This window comes from Xylocopa sonorina, chromosome 7, assembly GCF_050948175.1.
Source record: "Xylocopa sonorina isolate GNS202 chromosome 7, iyXylSono1_principal, whole genome shotgun sequence".
Classification (NCBI taxonomy): Eukaryota; Metazoa; Arthropoda; class Insecta; order Hymenoptera; family Apidae; genus Xylocopa; species Xylocopa sonorina.
In genome coordinates, this window is record NC_135199.1 from 3,218,536 (window position 1) to 3,232,020 (window position 13,485).

General features: G+C 44.2%; 1 protein-coding gene across 1 annotated transcript in view; it reads right to left on the minus strand.

Moving 5' to 3' along the window:
* Positions 1–2,412: 2,412 nt before the first annotated feature.
* Positions 2,413–13,485, minus strand: part of LOC143425504 (alkaline phosphatase) — a 202,443-nt gene continuing 191,370 nt past the window's right edge. The window contains exons 8-9 of the mRNA XM_076898369.1: positions 8,396–8,517; positions 2,413–2,999 (exon numbers count right to left, since the gene is read on the minus strand). Of these exons, the coding sequence (XP_076754484.1) occupies positions 2,607–2,999; positions 8,396–8,517 (515 nt within the window). The 3' untranslated portion in view covers positions 2,413–2,606. The remainder of the gene's footprint in view (positions 3,000–8,395; positions 8,518–13,485) is intronic.

The following is a 13,485-nucleotide window of genomic DNA, read 5'->3' on the forward strand; positions in this document are numbered from 1 at the left end:
CACTGTGAGAGAAGCTTTTGGTATCCCAGGTGGCTATTAATGTTTATGTTTAAAAATATGATTTTTGGGAATATAAATATCAATAAATAAAATACCAGAATAAATAGAAAGAACATACAAAAGCCTGGGCAAAATTAAACAATGCTTTTGAATCGCATGCGACATTTAACGCGTTATGCTCTGAATATAAACTATTCAAATAAAATCAGAATAGTTGAAGTTCGATCTAAAAAATGGAAATGTTACATCTGTTTATATCCCTTGAATCTCTATCGAAACTTGGATATCTCCGGTTGAATTATTGAAACTGCTTCTGTTCACGATCTCAATTTCAGTGTACAACGATCGTACGGTGTTACTAAACGCACGTAAAAAACTTCATTTCGGGATCTGGGTGTTTCAGTGGTTCATGAACGTCCCTTTTGATTCGGATAGTAATCCAGGATCAAAGTGAATCTGATTTAGTCGCGCAAAAGGTCGATTCCCGTCGTTTGTGTCACCTCTGATCGATCGCTGAAGCTCTTTCGTCCTTAATCCTCCCCGTTTCCCACACTTTTATCGCGAACACGACCAATCTAATCACTGTTCTGATCGACACACGACCCAAAAATAGCCGCCGTCTTTCCTGGGAATTCCAGGTGACGAGGCATCGCTATTAAATTCGATATCACAAAGCGAATCATCATAAATTTGAATCGAACGCGGTTTCCTTGAGAGTCGTAGCAGGAATTTCCATTCGAATGCTAATGGGGAAACCCGCTATAAGTATACTATTTGTATTCGATCCTGTTTCAAACGTAACTCAATCATCTTGAAATGCACGTTCTCGCGAGAAGTTATTTCGAAATCGAGATTAAACCGGCTGATTGATAATAGCGTTGAGACGGTCTTCGAGTCTCGAGTTTAACGAGTAACAGAAATCTCGAAAGAGAATACTAACAAAACGATCGTTGTTAATAAAATACTTTCCATTTTATCGTACAAATTTATATCCCTTTCCTTCTTGTACTTTCATCTCGTATAATGTGTTTTCACGCGTGCGTGTTCATACTTTCTGTTTCATTAAAAAAAAAAAAAAAAAAACGGAAAATGAAGCAGTAAGAAAAACTAATTTCCATACGGTAACTTACCTTTCTCGTAAACCATACTCTTTATATTTCTCACATTACATAATTAAAATTAATAAAACATAAGCATGTTGTACAGTTGAATCTCATTCTTTATCATTTTTACTCTTCAACGAAGCAATTCGTACTCCGTTTCTTTCGATATTCAGTTTACCCTAAACACAATTTAAAAAAAAAAGGAACAGAGGAAAGAACAGCACAATAACGTATTACACTATTGGTGTAATAATCACTTTCACAAATTTATGGCGTGTGACTTTCGTCGACACTTTGTTTCGACGATCGTGTCCGTATCGACACGCTCGACGCCCCTTTAATCGAGCCTTGGTTAGTTCGAGTCTATCGGGAAACTCTTGCCGGCTGAAGTATCCCCGTCACGTAACACTTGTAAACCCCATTTAGATTCCGTGAAAGCTTTGAAAGTCGGCAAAGTTCACCGAGGCAGCCTTGGGACAGTCATTATCTTCGCAAATTGTCCCCCGAACTGCTTCGAATCTCCGTCCCCTCCGCCACGTGGCACTAAATTCTTTGCGAAATTGGGCAAGAACTGTCATTAACCGTTCGTCGAAGCGAATGGAATCGCGAGGGTACACGAGGCAGGTTGGAAACATTTCGTACGGGACGGTGTTCGCCGACGGATCGCAATTTCACGTGCCATCGAGTCCCCATTCGCGAAACGCTCGAGGTTCGCGCGCGACACGCGACGGAACGGTTCACCATAATCTTCCGAATTGATCGTCGGTCGTAACAGAAATCGGCTCGAGGATCGCGCAGCACGCGAGATCATCTATCGACTCTTGACGCTGATTAACCGTGCTTCCCTGGATCCACGTATTCGTTTTACGCGAGTCTATTCCGAGGAAGGAGAAGCGCTAGGATTAATCCCGGTTCCCTTCGAGCCGGGCGACGTAACAGAGCGGTACGAGATAAGAGGCAGGGACCCTCGACCGTGCATTAGCTATCCGTTTAACCTATACCCTGGATTTTCCGAACAGCTTCGAACGGAGAATAGGCGTTGCTCTCGATCGACGTATCGAGCCCGTTTGATAAATTATTCGCAATACCGGGTGCGCGTGCGCTCCTACGGAAATTCGAAGGTAGCCACTGCCATTCGAATCGCGTACACTTCATAGAGAAGTGGAGACTGGTTCTGTACACTGGTTCCGCGAGGTTCCATCGCGCTAATCGCGGGATGGATGAATTAATACACCGCACGGTTTTACCCTCATCCGGCTGATGCGATCGCGCTACGTCTCGTACCTGAAGCGAGAGAGCTTTCGAATCACCTTCCCGTACGAGCAGCTCCTGATAGCCATCCACGGTGTGTGGCTTCTTAATCCCTGAATTTGGACCAAAGTCGCGGGATCATTAGGGGATCACCTGTTGTCTCATCCGGTCAGATTAGCCGGAAGCTTCTTCGGGGACGGTTCAGGTCGAACGTAGCCGGGTAGCATTCAACGGAGGAGGCTCTAACGGGCATTAACTCGTCCCTTCGAGCTGGGACGGGAGAATGGCGAGGATAAGGGGCAGCAGAACACTGGCGAGCGAACGGTGCCCGGCAGGTTCGAGGGACGCGGCGGATTTCGTGGGTGGATTTCTGGCCTGGTCATTCATCACGTCGCTGGATATCGCCGCGCTGTTCGGCTCCGCCGAGGGACAGCTTATCGGGACGCTCATTGTGTCGTTGCTGGACGCGGATTCTCGGGAGCAGCGGCTCGCGTGGTGACCCAGACAGGAGGCGTACGAGATCGCGTGTGGTATATAGCTCTGGTCGATGCTGCCGGAGAACAAGACGCTCGCCAGAGGACCGATGGCGAACACTGGCACGTCCTCCCCGCCGTGCGTCGCCCATGCACGTGGCACCCCCGCTGTCTGCGAATCAAAACAGATATTAACTTCATCATCGGTTGAATACACTCGTTTGCTACTACGTCCGTCCCCCTGATTTCATCCCTTCTCTGATTAGACTTTCAATTTTCACATCGGAATAATCGGGCTACTTTTCACGCGGCCGATTCTCGTCTCCTCCCTCCCCATACGCATGCCCGTTCCTTATTGCCGCGGTGAAACCGTTCGTAATCCACGTCGAAAGGATAATCGCGGAACACCGGCGATAAATCACGCCATAAATTTCCAGCCAGTACCACGATTTCCCGGCGTGAACGAAATTCCAGCCGGCGGCCTCGTTACCGGGGCCAAGGGATGGGAGCCTGCAATTTCGACCTTGTAATTATGATGCACGAGCAACTGATATTTTGCCACGTCGACGCTACGTTCTCAACGTCCGCAATGATGTTTCATTGATTCTTTCGTCAGCCACTTCCCCCCGGCGCTCTTGTTTACGACTTCTGGAACGATAAAAACTACGGATTGAGGGGAGAAAAGGGAGAGTACCCTTGTCGCACACCGTTGAAACTCGACGAACGAACCTTTTGACACGTCCAAACTGCCGCGACGGAATAAAAGGGTGCATCTAGCGGTGAGTTTGCGAGCGAGCATGCTCGAATGAATTCGTAATGTTCGAGCGGGTTTGAAGGGTTCCAGCTAGACTGCTCAGCCAGAATCTGTCAATGATTTTATGTTCCTTCCTGTCTTCGATTCATAGCTCGAAGCGTTCGCCGTCGTATTCGTTCATTAAAAAATAAACGAGTGGCACGGTCGATTAAGTTCGCGAGAAGTTCGAACTCGTTCGAACAGCGCACGGATCCATTACTAGATGCGTCTCGCAGAATCGAGCGGGACGGATGGAAGTCTTCGTCCGTAGGAAACGAACAATGCCATTAGCGAGCATTTCTATCGAGCATACGTCGCGTGAAAGTTTCATCGAGCTCGAAGGCCCGGCAGCGTCGAACCTCGCCGAGAATTGAAATCGACAGGCGCGAAACTTTCAGCGAAGATGCATCGACGCTCCACCCCGTACGGAGAAACGCGAGTCCGTAGGCGATCGCGAAAGGTTACTCGCGTCTTTTACAGCGTTCGAACCATGCTGTTCAGCGGACGTACGAGTGTATAAGAACGAGTAGGAATGCGATTTGACCGCAGGGGAACGCGTTGATCGGATTAATGTGTCGTGTTCTTTCCCGTGTAAGCCGCGAAAGATCATAACGTAAAGATGGATCGTGGGAAGGGAGGCTTTCGTTGCTCGCGAGGGTGGATAAGGCGGTGTGGAAGTTTACTTTGCGCGAAACTGATTAATTATAATGAGAGCATTGTTGGAACACGTGATATATCGTGAACGTGTGAAGACAGAAGTTAATTTAATAATTTATTATTGAAATTAATCGGCGCTATATAAAAGGAGTAAATATAATAACGATAGAAGAGAAATAAATGGTAGATAATCTGAAATACGTTTCGTTCGATCCGATGCACTCAATTTTTAACATTGTCATCGCACGTTTACTTTGGTTTACGTCGACTGAGATTGTTCGACTCCCTCGGGGTACACACCTCGATTTCTACCGAGCCGTTAATAACGTACATATGTTCCGCGACCATTGGAACGATTCCAGATCTGTTTCTCCGTGCAGTTTTTCACGCGGGACGTTCGCATAATTTACGACACGGCGACCTTAGAGGCGGTGTTACACGTGCGACTCGCGGAATGGTCGGGTGTTCGTACGATTTTTCCGAAGCTTTCCACCCCGTCTCCTGTCCCGTGAACGATCGAGTCGAACAACCTCGAATCCCCCGTACCGTTCTCGTTGCTCGCGAAATACCCCGCGCAACAGCTCTGCTTTATTACCCGTGTCATTGGCTTTCTTGCCAGTCGAGCGTTCGGCCAAGAATTAGAAACGGGAGCGTGGGAAACGGGGAGAGCGAAATTCATTTTCGTCCAATTATGAACCGCTGCAGTACCGGCTATTGTTTGAACGATACGAAACGTTGAAATTGCTAGAAAATTAGCCCCCCATTTGAATTTTCTGAAAATTGAATCGTTGAGTTTCTCGAGGAAATTTATACGCGTAGACGTAGCAAGAAACCGTATAACGAGGGAATATGCGAATAAATAAATTCGACGGGAGTATTGTTTCGTTGTAGGTGAAATCGTGCTGCAGCCCATACGCGGATATTCGGTTGGAATTATGTTACTGCAAGAATAATGCGTTCGTTCGTGTATAATAGAACGAAAATACACATCGGGGACGCTTGACGATAGGTACTGGGATTGTCGCAGAATTCGAGGTGAATTCGACGCAGGAAAGGGATGAAAAAATGATCGCCGTCCAGGAAGGGTGAACTTCTTCACACTCGAGCAAAAGTTGCCGCCCCAGCGGAAGTGGCATAAATCAAAAATGAATACGTCACCTCGCGCCGCGAGGCAGGAAATCCGTTTTCACTGAATTAAACAGGGCTGCCAGACGCAGTGGGACGCGGTGTGTCAGAAGAAAAGGTTAAAGAGCCGTCGTAAAACATCGGGATCGAAGGAAAAGGAGCGGTAACCCCCGCGGGAGAGCTACCTCTCTTACGAACCGTTCCGCAATTGCTGGCCGAAATCTACGTGGCTCCGTTACGATTTCGCCGGGAATTATTGTCCGCTCGGGAGGATGGCTTAAATATCGTAGACCTGTGCAGTTGTCATTCATCATTCAGGCTCCCCCCGAGCGCCGGCTCCTCGAGAATCCTCTGAATTCCTCGATGAACGACGAAAACGATATTCCACCGTGAAGCAAACAGAGTTATCGTGGCTAATAACAGCCGTTCGGCAGAGTTAACCGATCGAATCGAATTGGGTAAACGTACAGTAGCTTGTTGATGTCGAGGGTACGCGTTACAAACTTTATCGATACGAACTGTACACAAAATTTATTTGAAACATTTGTATTTTCGTAGGTACATGTAAAATGTACGGGAGTGACTCTGTATCGCGTAGGTGCGTAAAAGTACTTGAAACGATTCGATCGATCCTCGAAACGAGCACTGATCCTTCATCTGATTATTTTATTTCGTTCTCGAACGACCGGGGTGGAATAAAATCAGTATCTTATTTTACTTTGCGAAGTCGTAAAGAAAATGATCGAGAGAGAAATGATTGGTTCTTAAGCGACGATTCCTTTCGCCGATCTTTTACTGTCGTGGACGAATACTTTTGGTATTTCCAAATAAGAAGCAATCGATACAAAGCGATTGATTAATTTGTTTGCACGATTTAAAATAATTATTTAAATATGAGAGAGCGTGTATCAAGTGTTATTAAATCATTGTGTTACAAATGTTGGTTATACATCTAGCAAAGGCAATTGCAACTGTTCGATCAAACAATTTTTTGCTAGCTTCAATAGGTACTTCAAAGAACCTTCGAGAATGAGATTCATAAAAATTGATTTTCCATCTCTACACAAAAGAAGAAAATAAATTTGGTTAGCAGTAGGTAACGATTATTTATTGTCACGATCAGTTCTCAACTTTAGTAGACGAAATACAACAGTTTACTGACACTAAAATACATTCAAATAAAAACTTGTACACGTATATTATTTTAATATTAAAGCATTTGGAATGGCGTCAAGGAAGCTTTCGTTTGAACATAACTCGAGAACAAAAAAGGAAACAAAGTAAGAAAAATAACGTTTTCCGTTGATATAGGTTTTTAGAAACTATCTCCTTGTATGCTTGAAGTATTCATGCAGAGACCAATATCTAATGAAGTGGAACGGTCACTTTAATGAATGAAAAATTTCTATTGTTCCATCTGTTTTATCTATCTTTTCCGACCTCTAACCACTCGTTCCAAATTCTCGTCCTTCTCTTCTGCATAAGTCTTATGAAAACGCGCTTTATTTTTACGAAACTGGGTTACCATTTATTTTATCGGCACTGAATCGCGTTTCCTCCCTTTCTTCGGTTTTTTTCAGGGTGCGACGTGAAGAGACGAAAGAAATTCAAAGAATTTCGCGTGGACAACGAAACGGTTCCATATTAAATAACGCGTAACTATATAGATCGACGTTATATCGCTACGATAACAGAGACGAGGAGCTGATTCCACATGAGAAGACAAATACCAGCAAGTACAAGTGAATTGAAGCTATGCATTCGCTGGATAATAATATACTCGTTGTGCTCCCTTTTGTGCCCGTTATTTTAACGAACGCCTGTAACGTGCAACGTGTTTGATTAATTAAACGCATACAGATGCTTGGAAATCTTGGAAATGCATTTAATGCACTCGCAAACGCAACCTGTGATTTTCACGTATTTTGGCGTCCGCTAATATAAACGCATGATATTGTCATTTCTGAGCAAACGATCGCCTTGTATTTGCATTAATAAATCTACATTATAGGAGACACGATTTCATCGTACATGACTCGAGATTATGAATCTCACGGTGGTATGACCAACAAAATCGCATAATAGAAAGGTTTTTTAATACGAATGTTACGCGTAGCGGTAAGTTGATATAATTCTCTAAAGACTTCCACTTTGTACTGCCCTTTGATGAAGTTCGCTTTAAAATTTTTACTTCAAAGTTAATAGAAACGACAAATGAAACAAGTGCATTACTTTGTAATTTAAGCTTCACGTGCTATGTGCAAGCATTCCAATTTAATTCAGTGAATCCAATTAAAAGCATTGGTATGTGCGTGTAATTTATTTTAGATTAAAATGTTGCTACTATTTCGTCTTCGCAAAGGGGACATTGGAAACGTGTATTTCATTCAAATACGTGGTCGAATAATACACTTCAGAGACTGTTTTCTCAACGCGAAATGAAAAGATTGAAAATACAAAGCGTGTCGCGGAAAACCAGGCATTCGATAAGGAATAATGCAGCCGAAATTGTACAATCGTTCAAAAATGAGAATTCAAAACTTTCTACGACAGGTGAATTCCAGTTTCTCTTAACGCTTGTTCCACGGCCCGCTAAACCGAGTTCGTAATTTCGGTACTTAAAAAAAAAAGAAACGAAGTTACAACGCGTGGAGTGAGTTTCGCGAGTACAGTTCAGGAAACAGAAACGCAATTCGCGGTTACATTAAAAGTTATCGGGTCAGAAGCTCGAGCGATCGTCGTTATCGTGGAACCTCGATACGGAAATGCGAATGAAAGGAAAAAAAAAAGAAGAAAAATGAAAGTGGTGGAAAGGGGGACGATGAAGTGCGGGATATATGAAGTTCGTGAAGAGTTCCGTCGAATATTACGGGAATGAACCGTTCGACAAAGCGGTGATGGATTTTAAAACGTGGCCCCGATATTTTCGCTCGATCATTTTCCGATCCAATAAACAGACGCGCAGCGTGGAAAAATGAGCCGGTCGTTTTTACCTGAATGGAATCCTTGCCAACGTCTCGTAAAATAGTCCTGGGTTGCGTGTACCCTGGTCCGTTGCTGTACAATAACGTTGTGTACGGCTGTCCATCGACATCCGACAACTTGCTGTCAGAACCTGAAGCAAAAAGGACACGCGATCAACTCATCGATCAAAACCTTCTCCGTACAGCGGCCAACGATTAAAGGAACTTCGTAGCTGGGTTTCGTTGAGACGTTATTTGCGGGTAGAAATACTTCTTGCAGCGTAGGAACGATGGTAACCAGAAGAGTTCCTCTTTTTTATACCTGACAAGCAACTCGATCATTTTAACGATGTTGGAACGATGAATAAACCGGATTTTAGAATGACGAACGTTAATCGAGGTCCTGTTAGAGTTGCGTGCGTGAAAGACAAAGTATTGCTTCGCAAAGTAACGGGACGCGTAAATTTTTAATATTTTTGCCAACAAAATGTGAAAAATCCGAATCTAAAAAATAGTTGTGTAAAGAAATTTGTAGATAGAAATGTAATCGAGTAGCATAATCTCTCCGAATATCGTAATTTCACGGACCGTACAGAAGTAGGATACATTTTCAAGCTCGACAACGATTTCAGTCTCGCATTCTAAGCACGGAATTCGGTAAACTGCACTTAGGGCCAAATATGCCAAGTATTTTCTGCAACAACTTCACGCAAAGCCACGCTCTGCGAATGCTCGAAGCCCTTTGTGCCGGAATATTTTCGAAGCTCGCTAATGTCGTACGCGTTTCTTATTCACGATCGCGTCAGCCCCGCAGAAGCAACAAAACAAGCAGCCTTAGCGGGATTCGGTGAAAAATGGAGCGTTTCTTGGTTTAACAAACTTGCGGAACAAAGGAGAGCGAAAGGATTCCGTAGGAGGGTGGTCAGAAGGGGGAAAGAGCGGGGGCGAAGAACGCGAACGGTTCGCGGAGCTTCAGCCGCGATGCTAAAACATTCCGAACATTCTCAGCGTCGAATCCTCTTAGGCGACCGACCGATCCTACCGTCAAACTTTAATCGTCCCTTCTGAACCACGGCGTACGTTGAAAAGAATTCCGTCGCGAATTCCGCGGACGCGATCGCGCGCTGTTTAAAGTTGCTATCACCGCGAAACACGCCCGTTGCGAAATATTAATTGTTGGAAGGGACCGTCGTTTCATGAATAAGTGGCTGTTCAGTTCTGCGGACGAAAAAAAAAGAGAAGAGTAGAAAGTAGAATAAGAGAGAAGAAGAACGGGAAAAATGGACTCCAGGACGTAGCCGCTGGCGGATATGTTTTATTCAAGAGCGTCCAGTCCCTGCTTTCCCTACTGCTACTTGTGCCGGAATTTTCGAAAAAGAAGCAAGAGAAATAAAAAAATATAAACCGCCACCACCATTTCACGCTGTCTCTCGTTTAACAATGTATAATTCAACCGTTTATTTGCCGCGCAAATATAGCACTCGCATTAAACGCCATTGTCCTGTTTCCCTTTGGAAGCTTTGAGAACTGCCCTGAACCGACTTGAACTGTGTGTGCATATCGGGTGCAACACGGGATTATGGACAGGAGTTTGGAGTCGGTGCAGAGAACAAGTTGCGAATGCGTTTACGCGTTCGTTACTTCTTAATACCGTACCCTTGAAACTCCTCAAAAAAAAAAAAAAAAAAAAAAATAGAAAGCTTCTTTAATAACCCAAAGTTTTAATTGATAGCCGTGCATTCCATTTTAGTTCCAGGCAGCAATAGAATTTACGAAGTAATAACCGAGCCGCAATGCGTTAAAGTAGCAATAATCGTTGGTGGGTTCCATCCGACGCGATTCAGGGAGGACACATAATCGATCGGGGGTTTGGTCGATCAATTGTTCGTCTGACGCGATGAAAGGGGCGGATAGGTGGAAAACTGGAACGGAACGGTGGCGAACTGTGGCGGCTAACACACGTCGCCGTTTCGCCCGCGATAATCTTTATTAATCGTCCCTTTAAATAATACTCCACGAGGCCAATTGTTCGAACGGAATGCGGCCTGCGGGATAACGCAGCGCTGAACGACCGTTCTGGAACAGTCTATTCGGGAATTCTTCTTTATCCCCCGACTAAATGGTCCGTGGTTAGTTTTAACTGCTCGTTATTTAATTATGCGCAATTAGTCCGTTCACTCGCGGCGTATAGGCCCGCTATTCATCCCAAATACAATTGGATTTAAAACCCTTGGGAATTTTTCCTTTGACCTTCGCGCTCCTTTCTCCGAGGCGCGTAATGGTCCGTTCGCTGAATATTGATAAACCATTAAACTTCGCCTCGCGCGTTTCTCGGTGTAACGTACCACGAAATGTTTGACAAGCTAATGTTTGCGCGCGAGAAAAAGTATACATTACTTTTACCGTTTACACGTAACGTCGACAAAACGATAAAAGTTGCCGAGCGTTTTCACAGCCTCTATTTGTACAAGTAATGTACTGCGTTAGATAAGATCAGATTTTCTGTTAATCGTACATTTGCGATTTTTCAACGAACGTTGAAACGTTCGATTAATTATTCTGAAACGATATATAAATACGGACGCGATGTTAACGAATAAATGAAAAATATGGTAAGAATTATGTTTCGTTCGGAATTCGTAGCGCACGAAACATTCTAAATTGAATTGAAATTAAATGAGACTACATCGAATCGTGAAATATATGGTTCTCACCGTTCACTTAATTCAATCCCGACACGTATTTAACGCGCTACTTAAAACCTGGCGAATAAGGTGGAAACGTTCATAGCTCGTAATCTGCAGTGGATGGCTTTCTGAAGCGTATCCCGTTTATCGAGCTAATTAAACGGCAGGATTCGTTGTCCGAGTTAAGAGCTTCAGCACCATTCCCAATGCACGGAAGTATCTGCCGTAATGTCGACATCTTGTAAATCGAAGAGCCTATTCTGGATGATGACATTCATCTTTCTCGACACCGAGATTTCACGACTGACGATTTTTCTGCGAACAGCGGACGGACATTTCGTCTTCGTTCTTTCTGTAGAAAAATTAATTAAGTTAGTCACCATTTTTTGGATAATAAAAATTGCGATAACTAAGATTTTCGTTTAATATTGGATTATTGTGCACAATATAATAATAAAAGGTGAATAAAGTTTAGCAGAGAATAAACACTACTTAGGACGTAAAGTATAACTTTTAGATTTAATTACGTCTGTGTTCGAAAATGTTAAAGGCAAACTCCAGTTTTAAGAAAAGAAACGAGCTCGAAGTAAAAAGTAAACGAAACTTGTTTACGCAAAAAAATAAATCGTTTTCACTATTTTCAATATTTTTCAAGTCTTCTCGCGTGTACACATTGGACTTGGAGCTTTCAAGCGCAACCGCATAGTTCCATATTTCGCATAGTTACTATCATCGACATCCCGCAGGGATACATCGTACCAGCAGCAAGAAGTTAATAACTAAAAAGCCTTAAAATTGGAAGGTGTCGATACCCTGTACACTCTTTTCAACGATGCTTTTTCCGCATTAAAGTAACGTCCAGGGTAGTTTTCGTTAGGCGGTCGAACGGTATCGAATGGCGAGCGTGGAGCCAGGCCATGCCAGACACCACCGTGATACTTTACGTAATACAGTTGAGCCGATTATGCGGCGGCAGTCTGCCATTAAATATTAATTACCGCGTTGAAACGTCGCGTTGAGGCGGGGGAACAACGCGCGGGGCGCGAAACAATTCGAGAAGCTAAACATATCGGCACACATGGGGGCGGACTGATGCAGGGGCGAGTTAAACCGGAATACAGGTCGATAATAGGGGCACAGCTGCTGCGACCCAACAAAGGAACTCGTTTCGTACGTCTTCTATTTCGAGGGAATTGCGCGGTTCCACAAAAGAATCGGAAACTGGAGCTCGAAGAATCATCGATGTTCAGAATCGACGTTCCAGGCAATTATTTACCATACTTCGGTACGAGAATTGTTCTTGAGATTAAGTTGAACGACTTTATCGCGTTTGTCGGGGAACATTTCGCGCGGCAATGTTGCTGATAGAAACTTTAATCTTCTATCCACGTTCGTACATTTTTCAGAATTCGATTCAAAGGAAAACTGTGTCAAGTGATTAGAAGGTTCAAGGTAAACAGTCGAACGCCAGGAAAACGCGGCCACGAATCAATAAAACGTTAAAGAGCGGGAAAGGAATTGAAATTTATAGCGACACCTGTCGTGCTCAGCGCGGCATCGGAAGGAAGAGTACAGCGACGAGCCGTAAAGCGGCCTTCGCGTTGAAGCGGTGCAGGATACGTTGTTCTACGATTTTTCCTCGTCCCGACGAATGAAAGCCTCGAATAAATTACGCTCTTTAGAAACACCCTCCCGTGGATTTCGCCGCGAAGGTTCGCGCGACATTTTTGTCAAAGGAAACACACCGCAAAAGGAATTCTTCGTTCCCATCGAACTTTTCCAATCGCTCGTCTAACTCTACAGCTCATTAGAGTAATTGCCAATAGCGAGACGTCCCGATGGCCAATTTAATTAACCTACATTTAATATTGACCTTTGCTCGGCTTTGATCATTACTCGTAATGACAACCCTGGATAGGACCATATTAGTTCTAGAGGCGAATTGATTACCAACAATTGTAATAAAAATGATGGCTAGTTTTTATGGGAAACGTGCGAATACGTTAATTTTTGATTTTTTACGTATCAACGATCATTCTCGTGAATGTATACATTCGCGTTTTAATTACGATCGTACTTGGCAGTTAACCGTTGGCACATCTTCGTTGAACGTCAGCGCAGGGCGATTTAAGATCGTTCGGGCAGAAAAGCGGGCGATCTATCAACGTAAATCGGCCGATCGTTATCAGACGCGTCGAGCAAAGCGGTGATAAGCTTCTCGCGACGTCGTTTGCTCGGCCGGGAACGTGGCGTCGGTGAAGTTTGTTGGGCAGAAGTATGCCGCGAACTAACTATCCCGGCCTGCATAGTAACGTCGCTGGCTCTCGCAATTAGATCGATATAAATCAATCGGTGGATACGTCTCTTTATCGTGGAACGCTCGTCTCGGTTGCATGTCCGTTCGATCCGGAACCCCCGTTAAACCGGCGGCTA